Here is a 20,899-nt window from a genome sequence, read left to right as displayed (position 1 = left end):
GAAAAAAGATGTCAGGTGTTGGAGAGAGAGAGAGGGAGGGGGTAGGTGTCCCCTACTACCCGGATTTCCTTATATTCCTTCTGTTTTTTAAAGAACTATATGGGTTTATTGCTTCGGTATGAAAATATTTTTTCCCCTTGTAGCGCGCACTATCGAATGCTGATAACTACAGAGGGGTTCAAAAATGTACTCTCTTTTTGTAATTAAATAATTTCTGAACAAATAGACTTACACTTACTAATCTAATGCAACGAGTACTGTGAGGTATTAAATTTGTCGTGGTAGCCCGGGCAGTTGGTAGTGGAACGAGCCAGCCATATTAGACAGTGCAGCAGAAGACAGTCGAGTAGCAACATTGACCGAAGCTCGCGCAAGGATTTGGACTGCTATCAAAAACCTATACGATTAACTTTTTTATGTGCAAAAAGACGGAGCTCCACCTCAACAGCATCGAGATATCAGGTTATATGTCGATAACTCAACGATGGGTTGGTCGAAAAGGTCTTGTGGAGGAGTACTCACCGTGGTCTTCTGACTTGGCACCTCTGGAGGACCGTCACGAACGACGTGTATCGACGAAAATTAACAACCATCGATGAGTTACGTGAAAAAATCGTAGTCATGTGCTGCCATTACAACAGATACACTAACAGCCGTAGTTCGGTATGCAGTTTGGCGCCATGGCGTTGTACAGAAATTGCTGGTGGTCATTTCGAACAAATACTATAACCTTCTCTCAGTGCCAAAAACTGTCACGTAATGTCAAATTTATCACGAGACATGGACTAGGAAACGGTGAGTACTTTTTTGGACCCTTCACCCTTTTGGCATGTCTGCACTAATTAGTTTCACTGTACTTCATTTAACTCCGACGACCCTCCTTTGTTACACCCATATACACGTTACAGTTTATTGAATTACTCCAAATGCTCTACTAATTGGAATATTACAATGTTAAAAGATCAGATTCTAAACCGGATTGATCTGTCTTCTCGGAGTTCCTCCTCCGAATGTTTTGGTTCATTCGCTTATTATAATTCAGCCAATCGAACTTGGAATAGACTAATATTTCGTAATTTTTCATTGTTCATTTTTAGGAGCACTCTGATCTCAGTATGTTCTCTAAGTTTGCAAAAATCAGATTACAAGGCAAAACAAGCATAACTAATAAGCATGTTAGTATGCGTTGTGCAGTGAATTAATTACAAAATATATTTTGAGAAAATATAAATAAAAGCTTGTTACCTATTTGAGTTTTTCTTTTTAATAACATGCTGAAACATTAATTCTTACAGAAACGTTTCATACAATTCTACATTAGTCTAGTTTAAAAAAAAATTAGCAACTTACATAAGGAGTTCGACAAGCCTTCTGCACACCCCGGCGTCAATCACAGCTTGAATTTTGTCATTAGGTCCATCTGATAAATAGGACAAGGCCCAGCAAGCGTCTGCTAGTACATCAGCATCACTATGGAATAACAGCCGGGACAACACTGGTAGACACGGACACACTTTAGCGAACTCTGGTGGAGGGTTTTTACCTCTACACAAATTAGACAATGCCCACACAGCATTCCTCGTCATTGATAACCGTGTTGATTTACTAAGCAGCCTGTAAACAAAGAAGGAATTAATTATCGGGAATCAGATGCATCTACGGAAACATACGAAACATTTCACAACTTGTTTCTAAATAAAGACACAATGTATTATTGTATTGTTACATTATAAACCACACTTTTTATTCCAAAAATTCGGGTCACTCGATACACAGGAACAAATAATATATATGCACTGCTATGATCAACTGTTTTCTAGAATCGGCCGAACATAATTTTTCCATTACATCTGTCAGGATTATATAAAAATTTCTATTTAAGTGCATTGTTCTTTCCTTAGCAAAACCATAAATAAATTTCGAAGGATGTACCATATGAACTCTTTTTTCTAAAAAAATAACTATATTGATACTCTCTCTAATTAATATAATTTTGTTTCTTTTATCTGTACAATGTGAAGCAACAAAATTTTACACTTAAATCTCAAGAAGTCCTAAATTAGTACCGAAAGACGTTATTATTAGCAGCAAATGTTCATTTACTATGTTACGATTAATTATTATAATTGTCAAACTAGTATTGTAAATGAAACCCTTTTTTAAGGATTTCCAAGATAACAGGTGGGAACCCTGTTAGTAAGTTCTGTAACTATGTCAGCAATTGACATTCAAGACGGGTTTCGTGAGTGGTTCGATGATGTAATACCACAGGCTTCCTTTCTGCTATCCAAGCGTTGCTCGGCGTATTCTCCCATTGAAAGTGTATGGTTTAAGGAAAATTGAAAAATAGTAGTATCAAACAGAAGACCCTGAAAGAAAGAGTATGGGACCTCTGAAATTTGGTTTTTCATGACTAGAATCCCATTATAAGTAAAACCTTTTATTGACTTTGGTTTGGTTATTGAAGAAAGAAATATGACAAATGGATGAGTTATTCTCATTTTGTGAAACAGGTTTAAAAGATTGAAAGAGTCTGTTTTAATGGCAGGGATCTGTTTAATTTATTCCACTGTGTGTTTCGTGTTAACTATTTTTCAAGGAAAATATGAGAGAGACTAATTATCCGAACCTGTTTTGTACTTTTATTTTATTTATTTATTTTTTTAATTATAGAGATTTCCTGTCATTAAAAAAATCTCTCACCCTCTGTTTATGAGAAGTGATTTCCTTGTACTTTGGTTCTAAAGATTCTTAATTCTGGTAAAACCAGAAATTAAGAAGAACAAGAAAAAGAGGGAAGTAATCTTGCTAAGTTTTGAGAATCTCTTTTCAAATTGGAAACTTGAATGGAGGTTTCATACATAATTATTCAATGTGAAATGATTCGTGAAAAATATATATATATATATATATATATATATATATATATATATATATATATATATATATATATATATTTGGTCTAGGAATTAATTCGTGCGGTTGGTACGCACACATTGAAGCTGTAGTACAAACACAAAATACATAAATACCTTAAGAAAAATATTGTCCATCGCTAGCCACTACTTTCGCCCATCTGTCAGGCAATGTACGGATTCCGTGGCGAAAAAAGTCCTCATCCTTGGAAGCGATCCAGTCAGAGACCCATGTTTCGATATCTTCTGAAGAAGTAAACCGCTGTCCAATCAAATCGTTGTTCATGCAATCGAACAAGTAGTAGTCCGAAGGAGCAACGTCTGGTGAATACGGCGGGTGGGGTAAAACTTCCCATCCGACATTTTCTAAATAGGTTTTGACCGGTTTTGCGACATGTGGGCGAGCGTTATCATGTTGAACAATAAGTTTATCATGTCTGTTCTCCCATTCTGGTCGTGTTCTGGCCAGAGCTTGCTTCAAACGCATTAATTGTCGTCGATAACGTTCTCCATTCATAGTTTCACCCGGTTGCAGCAGCTCATAGTACACCACACCTTTCATATCCCACCATATGCACAGCATAACCTTTGCACAGTGAATATCTCGTTTTGGTTGTGATGGACCTGGTTCACCTGGTTTCACCCAGGCCTTTTTTCGTTTAGGGTTCTCGTAATGGATCCACTTCTCATCACCCGTAATAATTCGATGCAGAAACCCCTTTCTGCTCTGTCGTTGAAGCAGCAATTCGCAAATGGTTTTTCGTCTTTCAACGTCTCTGTCTTTCAATTCATGTGGAACCCAATGTGACATCTTTTGAATCATTCCCATGGCTTTCAAGCGTTTGGAGACTGTTGTTTGATCAACCCTAATGCTGCTGCAAGTTGTTCCTGCGTTTGACACGAATCCTGCTCGAGCAATGCTGTCAATTCTTCGTCTTGAAATTTTTTTGGCTCTCCAGCTCGCTCTTGGTCTGCCAAGCCGAAATCACCACTTCTAAACCGTGCAAACCACTTCTGACACGTTCGCTCAGCTAGAGCATGGTCACCATACACTTCCACCAAAATACGATGACTTTCAGTCGCACTTTTCTGCATGTTAAAGTAATGCAGCAGGACACCCCGCAAAAACACTTTATCAGGCACAAATTGCGCCATGTTCACTTAACTACAAACTGGTGTTGTTGACGCTTTAATCCACTGCCCTATACTACGAACGATACGCGATGACAGGGGTTTGCAACACATGTGTGGATACACGGAACTGTGGGACGCTCCGTTCGTTGCGCCATCTCTTGTCCACCCGCACGAATTAATTCCTAGACCAAATATAAATAATAAATAAATAAATACATAATCTCCGGAAATTTGTTTAACAGCAAGGTTCTGAGTATATCTTTAATCGTTGTTTATTTATACAATTATTATTACTTTGAGAGATTTCACTTATCATTATTATATATATATTTGTTGTTTGTAATAAACTGTTTGTTCTGCGAATTCGCAGAATATTTGAAATTCCAGAACATAGCAGGATAGATCCTTGCATACGATTTTGCCTATAAAATTTGGTTTACTAAATTAAAAGAAAACAAAATATTTTGAGGAGAGTATCTATTGTCTGCTACACACGCTATGTGAAAGTAAACTTGTATTACGGTGGTTCTTGTTTAGTGTTCTTTCTTCATTTACTTTTTTTTTCTTTTTTTTTTTAGGAGGAAGGAAAATTCCACAGGTCTACCATGATAAAAATTTGAAGGTCACACGCACACATGCAATTATATATGTTCTGGTTTCGTCGAGCAAAACCCACCACTGACGCAAGTTTTTTTTGTTTATTCTGTTCGGTAATTAAAAATTTTATATAACCCAAACTAAGCTACCTTGTAATGCATGTACCTTGTTATCTGCAAGAAAGTGGAAGTGATTACCTATACTGGTACTAATAGTCGCGGTATCAATGAATAAGGGTTGTAAAATTACATAGCATGTCAATGACTGAGAACCGCGTATTAGTTTGTAGCTATTAGTCCTAAAATAACGCGTAAATGCGTCTACCGAATTCTTCTGCACATACATTTTCTGTTTATATACGTGATTTCAATTCGTACCACGACCTGGATGGAGGATAACATACACAAATCCAACACAGAATACAATCTGGATGACTCGACTAAAAAAAGTGACAAGGAATTAAGCTGCATATAGAAAAGCTCTATATATAAAATAGTAGTAAGACGAGCAATGATGTACGGCAATGAACAGAAGATGGAAGTGGTGGAGATGAGAATGTTAAGATGGATGTCTTGTGTGATGAGGAAGGATTGGATAAGGAACGATTAAATAAAGACAGACTGCTGAGGTGGGACACTTGAGTAAAAAGTTTGAAGACTGGAAAGAGAATTGCAAAGCTGAAAGTAACAGGAAGAAAGACTGAAGATGAAATGGAAGGATAAGATACAAGAGGATGAAAAATAAAGGATGCCTAGAATAGAAGAGAGCGGAGAAAAAGAACTGAAGATGGAAATTCCGATCCCATATAAATATGAGAAAAGGCGGAGACAACTGATAACTTTTAAAATTGCATTCAGCACAGATAGAGATAAAACTACGACTGAGCCTCGGACTACTTTTGTATCGATGCACTAGCCACTCCAGAATACACGTCGGAAGAATTTATGCAGGATTTCTCATTAATTTTAGTTTCCTTTACACTTGTATTATTTCAATAAGCAAAGAACGTACCCCAGGTTTGAAACGTAGTTGTTTACAGAAAGGCATGAGAGAGAGGTCGAAAGGTAACTTACCTTTTATATTTTATTTTGTACTTAAAGTAGGTTTCGAATCACTATGTGGGCTTTTAAGAGGCATGTACTTAACTCGGACTGTACTGTGATGTACCACGTGCTTCTGTACAAACAATGTCATATGCTCCTGTTTGTAAACATCACCACATGTATTTATGATGGAGTACTACACACCACGTAGGATTACTATGAGAAGCAGACGATGGACCACTAACACATCCTACAAATCACATGACGACATGGCAGCAGCAGCGCCGCCGCCGCCAGGACGCCTATATAATGGACAGCACCAGTCTTCGATTGGTTTTCTTTCTCTTGCTTGCCTGGAGCAATAGGAGTAACCCAACCTCAAAGCCTTTAGTCTGCTGCAAGACTCTTGGCTATTTTTTTCTTACTGATTTAGCCTGCTTAGCGGCTCTGTCGGGATCCCAACTTCAGTTGCTTAACCTGCTTCGGGGTTCTGTAACTTTTTATCTTCCTTACTGCTTTCTGAGGAGCATTGGGGCTTCCTACGCCACTCTGCTTAGCTTGCTTCGGGGCTCTGTAGAGATCGTGTCCACGACCGCACCGTCTTGGGCTACCTAATTTCTACTTCACAACAGAGAACATTGTACTGAAGTATTTCTGTAAATACTGTAGTTATTGGTGGATTTTTACAAATAAGCAGATAGTGGGAGTCGGTTCCGGATTCTGATTCCATCAACTTACTCCTGCACTAACAGAACTTTTACAGTAAAGACAGAAAGCATTCGTGTTAGCTATTGAACCAGTAACACATTTATTGTCAATTTTCTATTTAACTGTTGAGTATGAGGACACAGAGCTCATATACGGGGGAACTTTCATAAAAGGAATATGACCATGTCACTTCTTGAATGAATTTTGGAAATTATTCCTCCGAAAGGGTGAAACAAATCTATCATCATACGGTTCTTTTGGACCATTAAACGTAAAAGCTACGATACTTTGGAACACGTGGCATATGTCTTTAGGAAATTCTATATCGAAGCCATGAGTTAATTAACGCACTTCTCTTATCACCAATGAAACTCAGTACATGGAAATGTTTTACACGACAGAATACGAACATTCCATTCAATTCCACAATTTTAAAGGGTACAAATTTTGTGTGTTGAGTGCAGGAGCATAATTAATTTGCCGAAACGAAATAATCCACGCTAACACTAAATATTCATATTAGAATATTTCAAGAACCTACGAAATAATCAATATAGAGAAACTTATCGTCCATGAATCAAGCTAGAAAGAAGGAAATGAAGATAATTGAAAATCAACTGGTTATTACTAAAGCACATACAAATCTCTACTAAGCTGAGAATACTGTATTAGTGAGAACGCTTGCATTTATAGTCATACAGTATGTAATATGTTAACTAAAAATGTTTTACTTAATATGTTCATTTGAAAAATCCCAATTTTACCACTTGATGGATTAATGATACCCAGTCCGTTATACAAATCCTATCGTTGGTCTCCAGTACTCTAACATGACACACTTTGAGGTAACTACAGGGAAGAGGTCATAGGAAATTTAGAAGTTTTAAAGGAGGATGTTAAAAGTTTATACTAAAAGTATTTCGCAATTCCTGTATGTCATAAAAAAAAATATATTTACCTAAGTGGACACATGTCCCAGTGTTTCAGAAAATTCCGCTTCTACAGAAAATTTTATTTTTTTCTCAGCATATAAAAATAATAGAGGTGAGGTGATTTTAGTTTAGCGTCCCTTTCAGCAGCGAGGCTATATGAGACGTGGACCTACTGATTAACGTGGAATCCGAACCACCTGAGCTCCCACCGGGAATCGAACCCGGGTCTCCCACGCCAAAGGCGCGTACGCTAACCGCTTAGCCACGGAGGAGCTCATAAAAATAATAGATTTTATCTGTCAATCATCATGAAAAAAAAGTGAATCATTTGAAATGAATTATGAACATATTCAGCACTTCGGTCGAGCTGTTTTTCATTCAAATGCGTACCGTACTGGGGGAAAAGGATTATATATTTTCTATAAATCTATTCTTGTTGGCCAACGCCAGGCACATCAACTAATATTGTTATATATGTTTGGACAGAACATATTACACGTATGAGTGGACTATCGCAGGACAATGTAAACTCTCGTTTGTGTCTACTTACTGCAAGAGTGGAACAAGAATTCCTTGATCGAGGACATGGTCTCGGCACTCGGGAGAATCTCCAGCGATGTTGCCAAGCGCCCACACTGCCTGCTCCTGAACATCCTCATACTCAGATCCTAGGAGGAGGACAAAAATGGGAACAGCTCCCGCTTCAATTACAATCCTAGTTTGAACAGAGGTACCGGAAGCTATATTCGTCAACGCCCACGCAGCTTCAAACTGAAAAATACAATCACAGTATACATTCCAAAAATTACATTATTAAAAGAATAAATGCAAGAACAAAAGGCATGGTTAAGGTTAAGGACACCGAATGCAAAGGCAAATAAATGATAGAAGAACTAACGAAAAAAAAAAAAAAAAAAAACTGTAACGATTAATGTTAAACACACATTATTTTGGATCGAAACTCTTTGCACGAGAAATGAATGCTGTCTCACACAAGAAAGAAAGTTATCTTTCGTTTTCTAAGTAGTGTAAAAACGGGCTCAATCTATTCAAACAGTAAAAACAGTTATTTGTACTGTGTGGAAAGTGGTGGTTTATTTAGGTCGCATCTAAAAATAACAATTTGTATTTACAAGTTACGCAAATTTGATAGAAAACATACATTCCTAAGGAGGTTCAAGGAATACAATATGTAAGGAAACCTAAAAATATGTAATATTAGCAACATATGCCTCAAAGTCCTACTAGGCTTTGAAATAATATTTAAAAAAAAAAAAAAAAAAAAAAAGTTTGTAGTATTTTAGGCTAAAGGAAATGAATGATTAATAAGAGTCAATGATTGTACAATTATTATGATTTATATCTTTTATTTTATTTTTATTTTCCCACCGGAAATTGAACTGTCACACGCGCTAGCCACTAGACCAGGAGGATTACTTTGCAAGATTATAATAATTATTCATAGTGTCTGTCATGAGGAAACATGGAAATGAGTGTTATATGTAGCAAAGCTGCTTTGCTAAATAAAGATTAATAACAATTTACTTTTGAAATGCTTCAAAGCTAAATTATTTTATTAAATTCTACTTTAGAAGGCGTTACTATGCTACTCTCCCCCACTTTAACAGTGCTTATCGGTTCCATTCCCATTTAGTAATTTTTTTCTCAAAATACTGCATAAATCAATAATAATAATATAGCTTCTCTGCGTCTGCTACATAGAAACTAATTACTGTTTTTGAGAAGGTCTTCATTCTTGCTTAGCCTAAGACGTCATAATGTACCTAAACTTATTCTTTCAGAATGGAGAATACACCTACAGTAAAAACTATTTTATTAAGTGATATTTCCTAAGTAATACATAATTATGCATGGGACCTCATAATCTCACGCCCATGTGGTCCCGGATTCGATTCCTGACCAGGGTTGATATGTTTAAAACAAAATGTTTAAAACAAGTGTTTAAAACATGTTTAAAACGAGGGTTGTTGTTTTATTCAGTTTGTTTTAAACGTTTTAAACAAATTGTTTTAAACGTGTTTTTTTTCGATGCTGGTTGGACATGTTTAAAACAACTAAAATATCAGATTGAAGAAGCTAATTTAATTTTCTAACAAACAACCCATCCTCCGCAGGGTTTGTGCATGGAGTAAATTACAAGCAGAGTTATATTCTTATTATAACAGCAATTACTGAACGAAATTCTGCACATCAGTGTGCTTATAACTAAACCAACAGAAGTTCAAGTGAAGTATTTGAACATTTCATGAGATATACACCATTGAAAAGCTTATAGACCACAACTTCCAACGAGATAGTATGCTTGAAATTCCCGCCGTATTCGTAGAAAAAGAACAGACATAAAAAAATCATTAAAAATATGAAAATATTGACTTTGCGGGGCCCTGGCAACCCTTGCAGTTACCTGCGCTGACAAAATGATGCTAATGTGTAGGCCACATACTTGTGACAATAATATAAGAAATGGTAGCCATTGCTGCCATTGCGTAATGAATTCGTTTTATGTAGGAAATATTAAAAAAAAAAAAAAATATGCGCAGAAAAACATTCATTGAATTAGACATTCTCTCCCCTCCCCCCCCACTATAGTACCACGTCCATATGCAAATCATTTTTGCTGCACACATCATGTATACGAACAAGAATTATGCTTCTAGACCACTTCAGTGAAATATAGCTTGTGTTATACGGGACCGTCCCGAAAATAAATGTAAATTAACCAAATTTGACCCCCTCTTCCTACCACACAGAGGGGAGGAATACCCGCTAAAACCTGATGAAAAAAAATTGATGAAAAAAAAAACTTCATCCTCCCTCTCTCGGCCGTACATACGTACCCCGTATATACATAAAATGCAAGTGACGGAAAGCTTTATCTCTCAAAAATATTTTGGTACCAAATCACCTTTCTAGCATAATTAAGGACTGAGCTATTGATGTTTGTTGTAAAAATAAATGTAATTTACGTCAAAAAACTGAAACTCCAAAAATTGGCTAACTTTGTCCCCTCCCTGCTCCCCATAATAAGCAAGAAGTACAAATCAGGGTTGGCAAAAACCATGGTTTTTATTGAAAAAACAAAAAACCGTTTTTTTTGGTTTAAACCAGGTTCTTTTGGTTTAAATAATTTGCTCTATATATTCATATCATATATGGACAGAAATAAGTTTGTTTCGCCTTGATGTTATTATGCAACTACCGGGTTATGCTGGAAGGGATCACATAAGCTTAAAGCGGAATAAAAATCGTTTCTCGAGTTACATCCGAGAGAAATTGTCCTCCATTTGAACTCGGAACCAGGACTAATTGGCCACAAATGCGATACGTCTGCCGACTCACTCACGAAGGAATCCTGATAAAAATACGTTGTACTGATCTTTACATGCTTCTTAATATAACTGTCAAGAGTCATTTCAGAAGGACAAAAAGATAAACAGTTGCAGTGAAACCATTATACAGAATTACATATGGACAATTTCAAAGTACTACGGAGTACAGAAGAACTAATTTAGTTCGAGTTAGTTAACAGCAACTTTTATTGGTCCAAATTAAAGAAATACAACGACTTAATTTGCATATTAGTAAGAAAAGTGAATAAAGATACGAATTATTTGAGTCCACTTTGGCTCAGACTCATTTATACATAAATAAATACCAAAGAGACTTCTCATTTCAATAAATGTCTCTCGTGGGGTCTGACACAAAAATTACGGCATTTCGATGTATTTTATCAATAGTAAACATTGAAACGAAACAATATTTAGAATTTTTCTTTGATTGCAATTAAATAAAAACAATAACAACAACTACAAAAAAAATCACAAAACAAACATTTATAAACATACATATATATATATATATACATATATATATATATATATATATATATATATATAACGTTGCTTATGCAGTATAATCTTTTTGAGTAATGAATGGGGAATTTAGGTCTGAATATAATACGAATAATATACGGGAGTGAAACGTGATAACCCACAAACGTGTGTTCATCAAGATTTTACAAACACTTACACTTTTAGGAACATTTTTCGTTTCTTGGTTTAAACCAGCCAACCCTGGTACAAATACACGATATTACCATGTAGTAACCTACTTCATTGCTTCATGTAACAATTTTTATGAATCTATCCCCCAAGAGGGGGAATGGCCCCCAAAAAACTGTTGAAAACAAAACAAAAAAAACACGATATTTACCCTCCTCCCACATACATAAAATGCACACCAGGAAAGTTGCATCTTTGAGGAATAAATTAGTACCAAAACCATCTTCCAGCCTTAATTTGAGGTTTAAGACTGAGCCATTGAGGTTTAAAGCCCTGACACAGCAGTTGCGTCAATGGGAGTTTAAAGATGAAGAATGCAGACGACCAGTAGAACGTAACACAAAGAAACTAAACTACATATTCTGTGAACGGAGATCGGGAAAATCCCGATTTTTTCTCCGGAATTGAACATTTGGGCGGATCGAGATTAGGGAAGTTCCCGAAATTTGATCTAGCGATTGAATATAGATGGCAAGCAGTACCTAAGAGTGTAAAAATGTAATATATATGCTTATGTAGATTATTGTTTTAAACAAAATAAACGTTTTAAACATGTTTTTTTCTTGTTTAAAACAAAGTATTTTGTTTTAAACGTTAAAAACGTTTTAAACAAAAAAAACATGTTTTAAACATAAAAAACGTTTTTTATGATTTTTAAAAAAAAAACATGTTTTTTTTCAACCCTGTTCCTGACTGGTGCTTCCTAATTTTCGGCCTTCATTCAGTGTGGTGAGGTAAACTGGGGAGTCACGAATGAAAGACGTGACGACCACTAGGTCTACAAAGCTCCTGATGCGCCGGTTAGTGACACTACGTGCTCGCCGATAGGCTGGACGTAGTTCAGCCGGTCGCTGACAGATGGCATTGGAGCGACTCAGGCCCTCAAGATGGGCTGCTACGCCAAGTGGTTTAATAATTATGCAGAATAATTTTACGAGTCTTGGATTTTTTTTCCTTTTTTTTTTTTTTTTTTTTAATAAATAGGGCTAGAAGCTGTTGAGCATCCTTAAGTTTGCCATGGTTCTACTATACTACACTGTTTTTCCAAATGTTTAGAGAAATCAAATAATCATACTATTAACCCAATTACTACGCGTAATTTATAGTGCTTTGTAAACATTAAATAAAATTGTGCTATTACAGATGTCCAGTGGAAACGTTAGGTGCGCCGCTACTATAATATCAATTCAAAACAATACATATTATGTAACTAAATAATATCCTGCAATGCTGAGTGATGAATAGTTTTACTATTGGAAATAATCTTATTCATTCAACTTCACGAGTTGAAGCAACATACCTTTAGCTTTAATAAATGCTACAGAAATAAATTAAAATGGAAAACGAATGCATTGCTACTTACCTGTAATGTGCAATTACTATTGTTCTGTAAAAATTCCACAAAGCGAGGGACGATACCGGTCTGGATAACCTCATCAATTGGTGGATTGGGTTCACGTGACAATAATTTCCGGAACTTCTGTGTGGCTGCCAATTGCTCGTCTACGTTTGGACTATACAAAGCCTGAACCATATCTGGGGTGATTCCACTGTGGGAAACGGGGGTGGTGAAGTCCTCCTGGAAAACAATCAGTATTTTGTCATTATCCACATAAGTTAAAATATTTAAAGATTAAAAATACGGTACTTTTAGAGTATTAATTTGGGAGAGAGCTTTTTAAAAAGCAGTGCGGTTCCTTTTATCATGTCTTTCGTATGTTTCAAACCAAGTTCCCTTTCCTCCAACAAATTTAAACTTGAGGGAAAACAGAGTTCATCATGTGCAAACAGACTTTCATAAACTGCTACAGCTCATGCCAATGGTATGCTTGGATAAATTTCTAACTGCGCCATTGATACTAATCAGACGACGGTAAACCCAATGGAACTATTTTTAAACGTATCTGTCCATGAAATCATTAAGAAAAAGACCTCAAATTATATATATATATATATATATATAGTGTGTTTCAAAATAACACCGACAACGTTTGGGTGGCGATTCCTGATATCAAGACAAGACTATAGACCAACTTGAGTGCACAAATGCTTCCTTTCGGAGTTATACGCTACCTGCTGAAAACATTAAAAAAATGAACTTCAAAGGTCCATACCTCCAAAACTATGGGACCGGGTCACGATTTCACTTAGGAACTAGTATATGCTCTATCTAAATATCCAAGTTTCAGAATCCTCCGGTATTTCCGCAACAATTTTTATTGAGGTAGTTGGTAAGTACTTCAAATTATATGCCCTTAGCCAAACTCCCTCCAAATAAATATTTGCGTGAGCACCTTAGGATGCTGAAACATGTATTTTTGGATAGCGCATACATTAGTTCGTAAGTGAAGTCTTGACCCTACTACAGAAGGTCCCATAGTTTCGGAGCTATGGACCTTTAAAGTTCATTTTTCATGTTTTGGACAGTCTATAACTCCGAATGGAAGCATTTGTGCATACAAGCAAAATCTGAATAGTTTTATATTTGCACATGTACAAAGTAAAAATAGGTACAAAATAACGATAGAAAAACAAAAAGCTGACTGCTGGAGACTCGGATCTGAATCTGCCACACGCCGAGTGGATGGGGCTTGAGAAATAGAGCACCAAAATACAAAACTGTCTAATAGTCCAGCTGGTAGTGGCTTCGCCAAGCAATCGAAAGTCTCTTTCAGTTCAGTGACCATACCTTTATGCGTCACTCTGTAAATGTAATACAACTAAGAATATAATACAACAAGTATCGAAGGCATATGTAATGTTTAGAAACTAACATGTACGTTTCCAGACGATAGCTTAACGAAACTGTGAGTTTCTATAAGGATTTTCTTGAATAGTTTAGTTTTTAGAAGCCTAATGTAGTTCATAAAGTAGAAACTTGCTTCTATTGCTTGCTCCGGGTGCACATGTAAAAATAAAAAATAAATAAATTTAAAAAAAAAAAACTGCTGGTACTTGCTGTATTTCTACAAATATGGGCTGTTGAAGCAGAATTTGAACCAGCATTCGCAGTTCAAAAACCAATCACATTATTAATTTGAACATAGAAATTAACGCATTTTAAACCAAATTATTAAAATGATAAGTGAAACACTTCGTTGATTGAGTTTGTAGCGAAAAATCTTATTTTGTTTTGTCCTGAACTCCAATTTCAAATTAACACTTCCTTGCAGATAGTATAATAACTCTAAGATGCAAGATATATTAGTGCAAAAGTACCTGCATGGAACTAGATACTTCGTCATCCTGAAGATTCTCTGGAACGTTGACGTTTCTTCGTTTGAACAACTGCTGTTCGCGTTTCTGCTTCCTCAACTGAACGCCTTCTTCTTCCCGTCGTCGTCTTAGCTCTTGAGAATCCAAACCGACATTTTTATAACGATATTTGTGAGTTTGGCCAGACATCTAAAAACACAAAAAAGGAAAAATTAATCGACAAGTCTTCATTAATGAATATTTGCTTATATTCTTTCCATATTTAATAGTTAAATGCTATGCAAAGTATATTTGAAACAAATCGTTCCTTTTAAGTACTTACTTTAATAATTAACATCTTTACAATACTTAACAGCCAAACTGATATTTTGACAAAAGTCCAGTAAGACTGACGCCTGAATAGTCACGACATTGTCAATGCTCTAAACATCTGTCACCAAAGAGTGTTAAACTATTTGTAGAAAGCAGTCAGGAAAAAGAAGGTCGGTGGTCGGCTTCCACATGAGCTGATTTAAAAACCTATACTCGATCGAATTTCTATGTGTGAATCTCTACTAAAACGTACCGAAATCGATTCACTTGTTAAGTGGATGATCACGAATGAAGGAAAGTTGTTAGCCTACGTCAACAATGTAGAAAAAAAGATCGTGGCCAAAGCAAGAAGAGCGACCCACACTGACACCCTGGAAGTTATGCTGTGCGTTTGGTGGAAATGGAAAGACAGCACATCATGAGCTGCTGCCTTCGAGGAGCACAACAAATCGACTCCAACTCGAACCCCAACAATTATTTAATTAAAACTTTTTTTTTTTTTTAATGAAAGCAAACTTCACAGTTGGCTATCCAATGAATGAACAACAATAATTAAGACGAAAACACAATACTCAGCCTGAAATCCACGAACACAAAAGCACACCTTAATATAAAAAACCCAACGGATGTCTCTAGCAGGGGAGACACATCTCCCCTCACATCTAACAATTACCAGTAACAACACTAACATGTAAACTATAGACTACTTACAAAGAAGGGGTTAAGTGCCGGAGAGCAGGTCCAAAATTATGAAACCTCACCTAAACCTTTACATCTTAGACCTACTCTAAGGGAGATCTTTATTCCAGTCTACTCGAGTCGTTAATTGGAGTGTATAAACTGGCGAAATGAAATTTTTAGTTTTACGTCCTTTGGTTATATTCTTTGAGGAGGAGACGGGTGATTAATGAAAATTCGTGCTCTCCCATTTAGGTAAACATACATTTATAATATATTCAATTATTTAATCAGCAACTTCATTCTCACTGCCTAAGAAAGTGTTTCTTAAGAAAGGAATCGCATTATTATATGCAGATTCACTTTAGGAGGGTTTACCCATTATGGATATAAATACAGTGTAAGGATGTATGCCAATAAAATAACAGTGCGAGAAACAGAACCAACCTATACTAGATAGCCACTAAAAAGCACGAGTGCTCTCTAACGTCAGGAGTACAGCAGGAATCCCGCGCAATAATGACAGTTGGTATGCGCATAAACCAGGATAGTGAAAAAACACTTCCGTATTACTCGAGCACACGGTTCTACCAAATATTGACACATTTCTTACATTTTCAGGTTAGGTTAGGTTAGAACTTTGTATTTCTTTTAGCAAAGCATGCACTAAATGAGGAGTTCCATTGATTGCAGATTGACTTCATGAGGCTAAGTATAAATACAGTATGTACGTATGTATGGCATAAAAACTACAGTGCATAACACAAGTACCAATATGTGCTAAGTGGCCACTGAAAAGCACGAATACTGTCTACCTGAGTCAGTAGAGGAGCGTAGCAGGAGGGCGCAAGCGTTAGCTACGGGGTGCGTCTATAGAGAACAAACGCGTCAGTGATGAGTGGTATACGCATAAACGAAGATAGTGGAAGGGCACACTCACACATACAATACTGTCACTATCACTCAAAATTTATTTCAGTATGCTGAGCACTGACAGTAGTTACTTGTATTCACACTCTCTTTCCTTCACGAAAAAATGTTTCGCATCACATTTCACCTATAAATTTTCTATTTGGCAGAACCGTCTGCTCGAATCAAACCCGTAATAACATTAATATGTAAAGTATATATTACTTACACAAAAAAGTGGGTTAAATATGAAACCTTAACATTTTGGACTTACTCTGTGGCACAAAAATCTTTATTACAGCATAGTCGAGTCGTAAACTGTGAGTATTAAACTAATGAAATAAAATTTTTAGTTTTAGTTCCTTTGGTTATGATTAAAACGGACGGGTGATTAATGAAAATGCGTGCTCTTTTAGTTAGGTAACCATACATTCATGAGATATTGAATTCTTTCATCAGGAATTTCATTATCAGTACCTTACAAAGTATTTCTTACGGAAGGAGTTGCATTATAGAGTGCAGATTCACTTTAGGAGGGCTTACCCGTTATGAGTATAAATCAGGGTTGGCAAAAACCATGGTTTTTATTAAAAAAACCAAAAAAAAAAAAGTTTTTTTTTTGGTTTAAACCAGGTTTTTATGGTTTAAATGATTTGCTCTATATATTCATATCATATATGTACAGAAATAAGTTTGTTTCGCCTTGATGTTATTATGCAACAACCGGGTTATGCTGGAAGGGGTCACATAAGCTTAAAGCGGAATAAAAACCGCTTCTCGAGTTACATCCGAGAGAAATTGTCCTCCATTTGAACTCAGAACCAGGACTAATTGGCCACAAATGCGATACGTCTGCCAACTCACTTACGAAGGAATCCTGATAAAAAAAAATACGTTATACTGATCTTTACATGCTTCTTAATATAACTGTCAAGAGTCATTTCAGAAGGACAAAAAGACAAACAGTTCCACAAGTGAAACCATTATACAGAATTACATGTGAACAATTTCAAAGCACTACGGAGTACAGAAGAACTAATTTAGTTCAAGTTAGTTAACAACGATTTTTATTGGTCCAAATTAAAGAAATACGCCGACTTAATCTGCATATCAATAAGAAAAGTGAATAAAGATACGAATTATTTGAGCCCACTTTGGCTCAAACTCATTTATACATAAATAGATACGAAAGATACTTATTTCACTAAATGCCTCTCGTGGGGTCTGTATGACCCCCCCCCCCCACACACACACACAAAGTACGGCATTTTCGATGTATTTTATCAATAGTAAACATTGAAACGAAACAATATTTAGAATTTTTCTTCGATTGCAATTACATAACAATAATAACTACAAAAAAATCACAAAATAAACTTGTAAAAAGAAGTTGCTTTTGTAGTATAATCTTTTTGAGTAATGAATGAGGAATTTAAGTCTGAATATAATACGAATAATATACGCGAGTGAAATGTGATAACCCACAAATGTGTGTTCATCAAGATTTTACAAACCCTTACACATTTACGAACACTTTTTGTTTTTTGGCTTAAACCAGTTGGTTTTTTTTGAAAAAACCAGCTGGTTTAAACCAGCCAACCCTGGTATAAATACAGTGTAAGGACGTATGATACTAAAACAGTGCGAGAACACGAACCAATCCGTACTAGGTAGTCACTAAAAAGCAAGAATGTTATCTAACAGGGTCAGGAGCACAGGAGAGGACATGCGCAGGTCCTTAGAAAGCAGGTGAGCATAAACGAAGACAGTGGAGAAACATTCGAAATGGCATGCCTTACATGAGAACTTTGCAACACTTCTATGGTTACATATGCATACTTTGTGGGTAACTTTTAGTAATGGGGGGCCAACACTAACAAAGAAAAAAGTGCTCTGCGGGACTCTGGCCCGCCTTTACACGCCAACGCTCGCTCGACAACACTATCTAAATTAAATGTTCTTACCCTAACCCACGGTTGGCTGGTTTAAACCAGCTGGTTTAAAAAAAAAAAAAAAAAAAAAACAATTGGTTTAAACCAAAAAAAGAAAATGCTTTAAATCGTGTGAACTTCATGGTGACGTTTCCACATATCAGACCATCCGCATTACGTTTATCTACTTTTCACCTTTTAATCAAGGGGACCCGTGTTCAATTCTCGGTCGAACCACAACCCATCTTTCAAGTGTAAACCAAGTAGCGATTCGATGTGTCCCTCTAAGCGAAAGTCTTCTCCGTGATAATCTTGGTATTTCATAAGGATGTTAAGCCTAAACATACGAAATAAAACCAAATTACATATTTCTGCTTGAATGAATGCCTGTTGTTTTATAAAGAAGCCAAGGTTGTTTAAACATATTAATGGAAATTGGCAAAATTTATCAACTGCCTACGTAGCTTCCAACATCAGCTTGGATTTGACTTGGTTTTAATTTTATTAAATGATATCTACATACCAAATTTGTAATTTAATACCTCAGTTCTAGCGTAGTGATTATGATACGTTGGCCTTAAAATTTTACATACAAATACATTTAAAGTAATAACAGGATTTTCCCAATGGCTAAGGCGGGAGTTTCCCTATCTATATATAATTCTGTATAATGTTTTTACTTGTGTAACTGTTTATCTTTTTGTCCTTCTGAAATGACCCTTGACAATTATATTAGCAAGTAGGCTTATGTAAAGACCAGTACAACGTACTTTTATCAGGAGTCCTTCGTGAATGAGTTGGCAATCGCATTTGTGACCAATTAGTCCCGGTTTCGTGTCCAAATGGACAATTTCTCTTGGATATAAACCGAGAAGCGGTTTGGATTCCGCTTTAAGCTTGTGTGACCCCTTCCAGCATAACCTTGTTGTTGCATATTAACGCCAAGGCGAAACAAACTAATTTCTGTCTATATCCAATATAAATACATAGAGTAAATTATTTAAACCAAAAAAACCTGGTTTTTTAATAAAAACCATGGTTTTTGCCAACCCTGCCCTAACCTAACCGAATGTAAATAGAATATCGCAAAAAGGTCGGTGAAAAATCTGGCTCTTAAAGCTAAACAATAGCCACTTTGTGCACTATATTTACATATGAAGAATTCCGTGCGAAAGAAAGCACCATATTATACATTAGAGAGGTAAGATGATATACTTTTAAACTTTATACATTGATCTTCAGGAATAAAATGACATTTCTCCCGTAAATTTTAAACCTACGTTTACCTAAATTAGGACAGCACCTAAAAGTGAATGATAATATCGAAGGAAACACACCCCAACAAAACCCATTGACAAGATGCCGATTACCACAAGCTCAGATGGTCTGAGATCGAACTTGGGAATCCTATTATCAGAGGTGAGGGACCAACAAGAATCATCTAACTAATGCTTTTTCTTTTGGGTGGAATAATTACAGGGGTATGTTTAGTACAAGGGGTCCAGAAGCACGTAAAAAAACAAAATTTACAGAAGAAATGAGTGATGCAAGTATTTAGACGTAACATAACATAAATCTAACCTAACCTAACGTAATATTAGTAGAAATAAGCGAAATTCTATGATTTTTTTTTGGAAAATTATGCAGGACTCCTACACTAATATAACATAAACTAACCTAACGTAACCTAAACTAGAGAAAAGAGCTGGACCCCTTCTCCTAAACATAGGCCTAAGTACACACAAAATGAAGTTATATTGAAGTGCAATATTTCGTAAGTATTTTCAAAAGAACTTTGTACCTGTCTTGTCGTCGTATACCACTTTTTTATGTGGTAATGTCAATAATGTAATTAGAACTGTCTTATTTGCCTTCCTTCCTATACTGAGGAAAAACACATTATCTTATTTCGTAAATAAATGTATATCTTGTAGATTGATCTGATTACCTACAGCAAATAGTTAATTCTTGCGCAATTCATCAAGTAAATATTTTAATTCTATTTAGAATTTGTTTTTCATCAACAAAATACAGTTGGTATTGCTTTCGATTATATAGAATTACTATTGAATAGCATCGCGGTTAATACTTTCTTTTAAATTGACATGGTACCTCAACATTTCCCAAAGGCAAAGCAATGATACGTAAATTGCGTGTGTAGGATTTTTTGGCATTCATACACTAAGATATTCCAAATAAAACAATAGACATTTCGAGAACATTCATAGTGTTAAAAAGCACTATTATTACTTGTAACGTCTTAGAAAGACAGTACTAGCTGAAAGATAAATGACCAAGGCCTAAATAATTTTGCTGTCACTTACTAGGCTAACACATGCACGAAAAAATATCAAGTGTCGATTCCGTCGGCTTTCGCCATTGATGCGTGATTCTATTACATATTCAAAACTTAATCTAGAACAAAAATAGAAAACAATGCAT

General features: G+C 35.8%; 1 protein-coding gene across 3 annotated transcripts in view; it reads right to left on the bottom strand.

Annotated features, from left to right (window-relative positions):
* Positions 1-20,899, bottom strand: part of Kap-alpha1 (karyopherin alpha1) — a 58,710-nt gene that overhangs the window by 27,993 nt on the left and 9,818 nt on the right. For 2 of the 3 annotated variants that reach the window (XM_081732723.1, XM_081732726.1), the window contains exons 2-5: positions 14,631-14,816; positions 12,775-12,990; positions 7,880-8,100; positions 1,351-1,614 (exon numbers count right to left, since the gene is read on the bottom strand). In XM_081732723.1, the coding sequence (XP_081588849.1) occupies positions 1,351-1,614; positions 7,880-8,100; positions 12,775-12,990; positions 14,631-14,816 (887 nt within the window). Of the gene's footprint in view, positions 1-1,350; positions 1,615-7,879; positions 8,101-12,774; positions 12,991-14,630; positions 14,817-20,781; positions 20,891-20,899 lie in introns of those variants that run through there. The other variant, XM_081732730.1, reaches the window with a different exon arrangement.

This window comes from Thermobia domestica, chromosome 1, assembly GCF_964235325.1.
Source record: "Thermobia domestica chromosome 1, izTheDome1.hap1.1, whole genome shotgun sequence".
Lineage (NCBI taxonomy): Eukaryota > Metazoa > Arthropoda > Insecta > Zygentoma > Lepismatidae > Thermobia > Thermobia domestica.
This window is presented reverse-complemented; position numbering and strand designations above follow the sequence as displayed.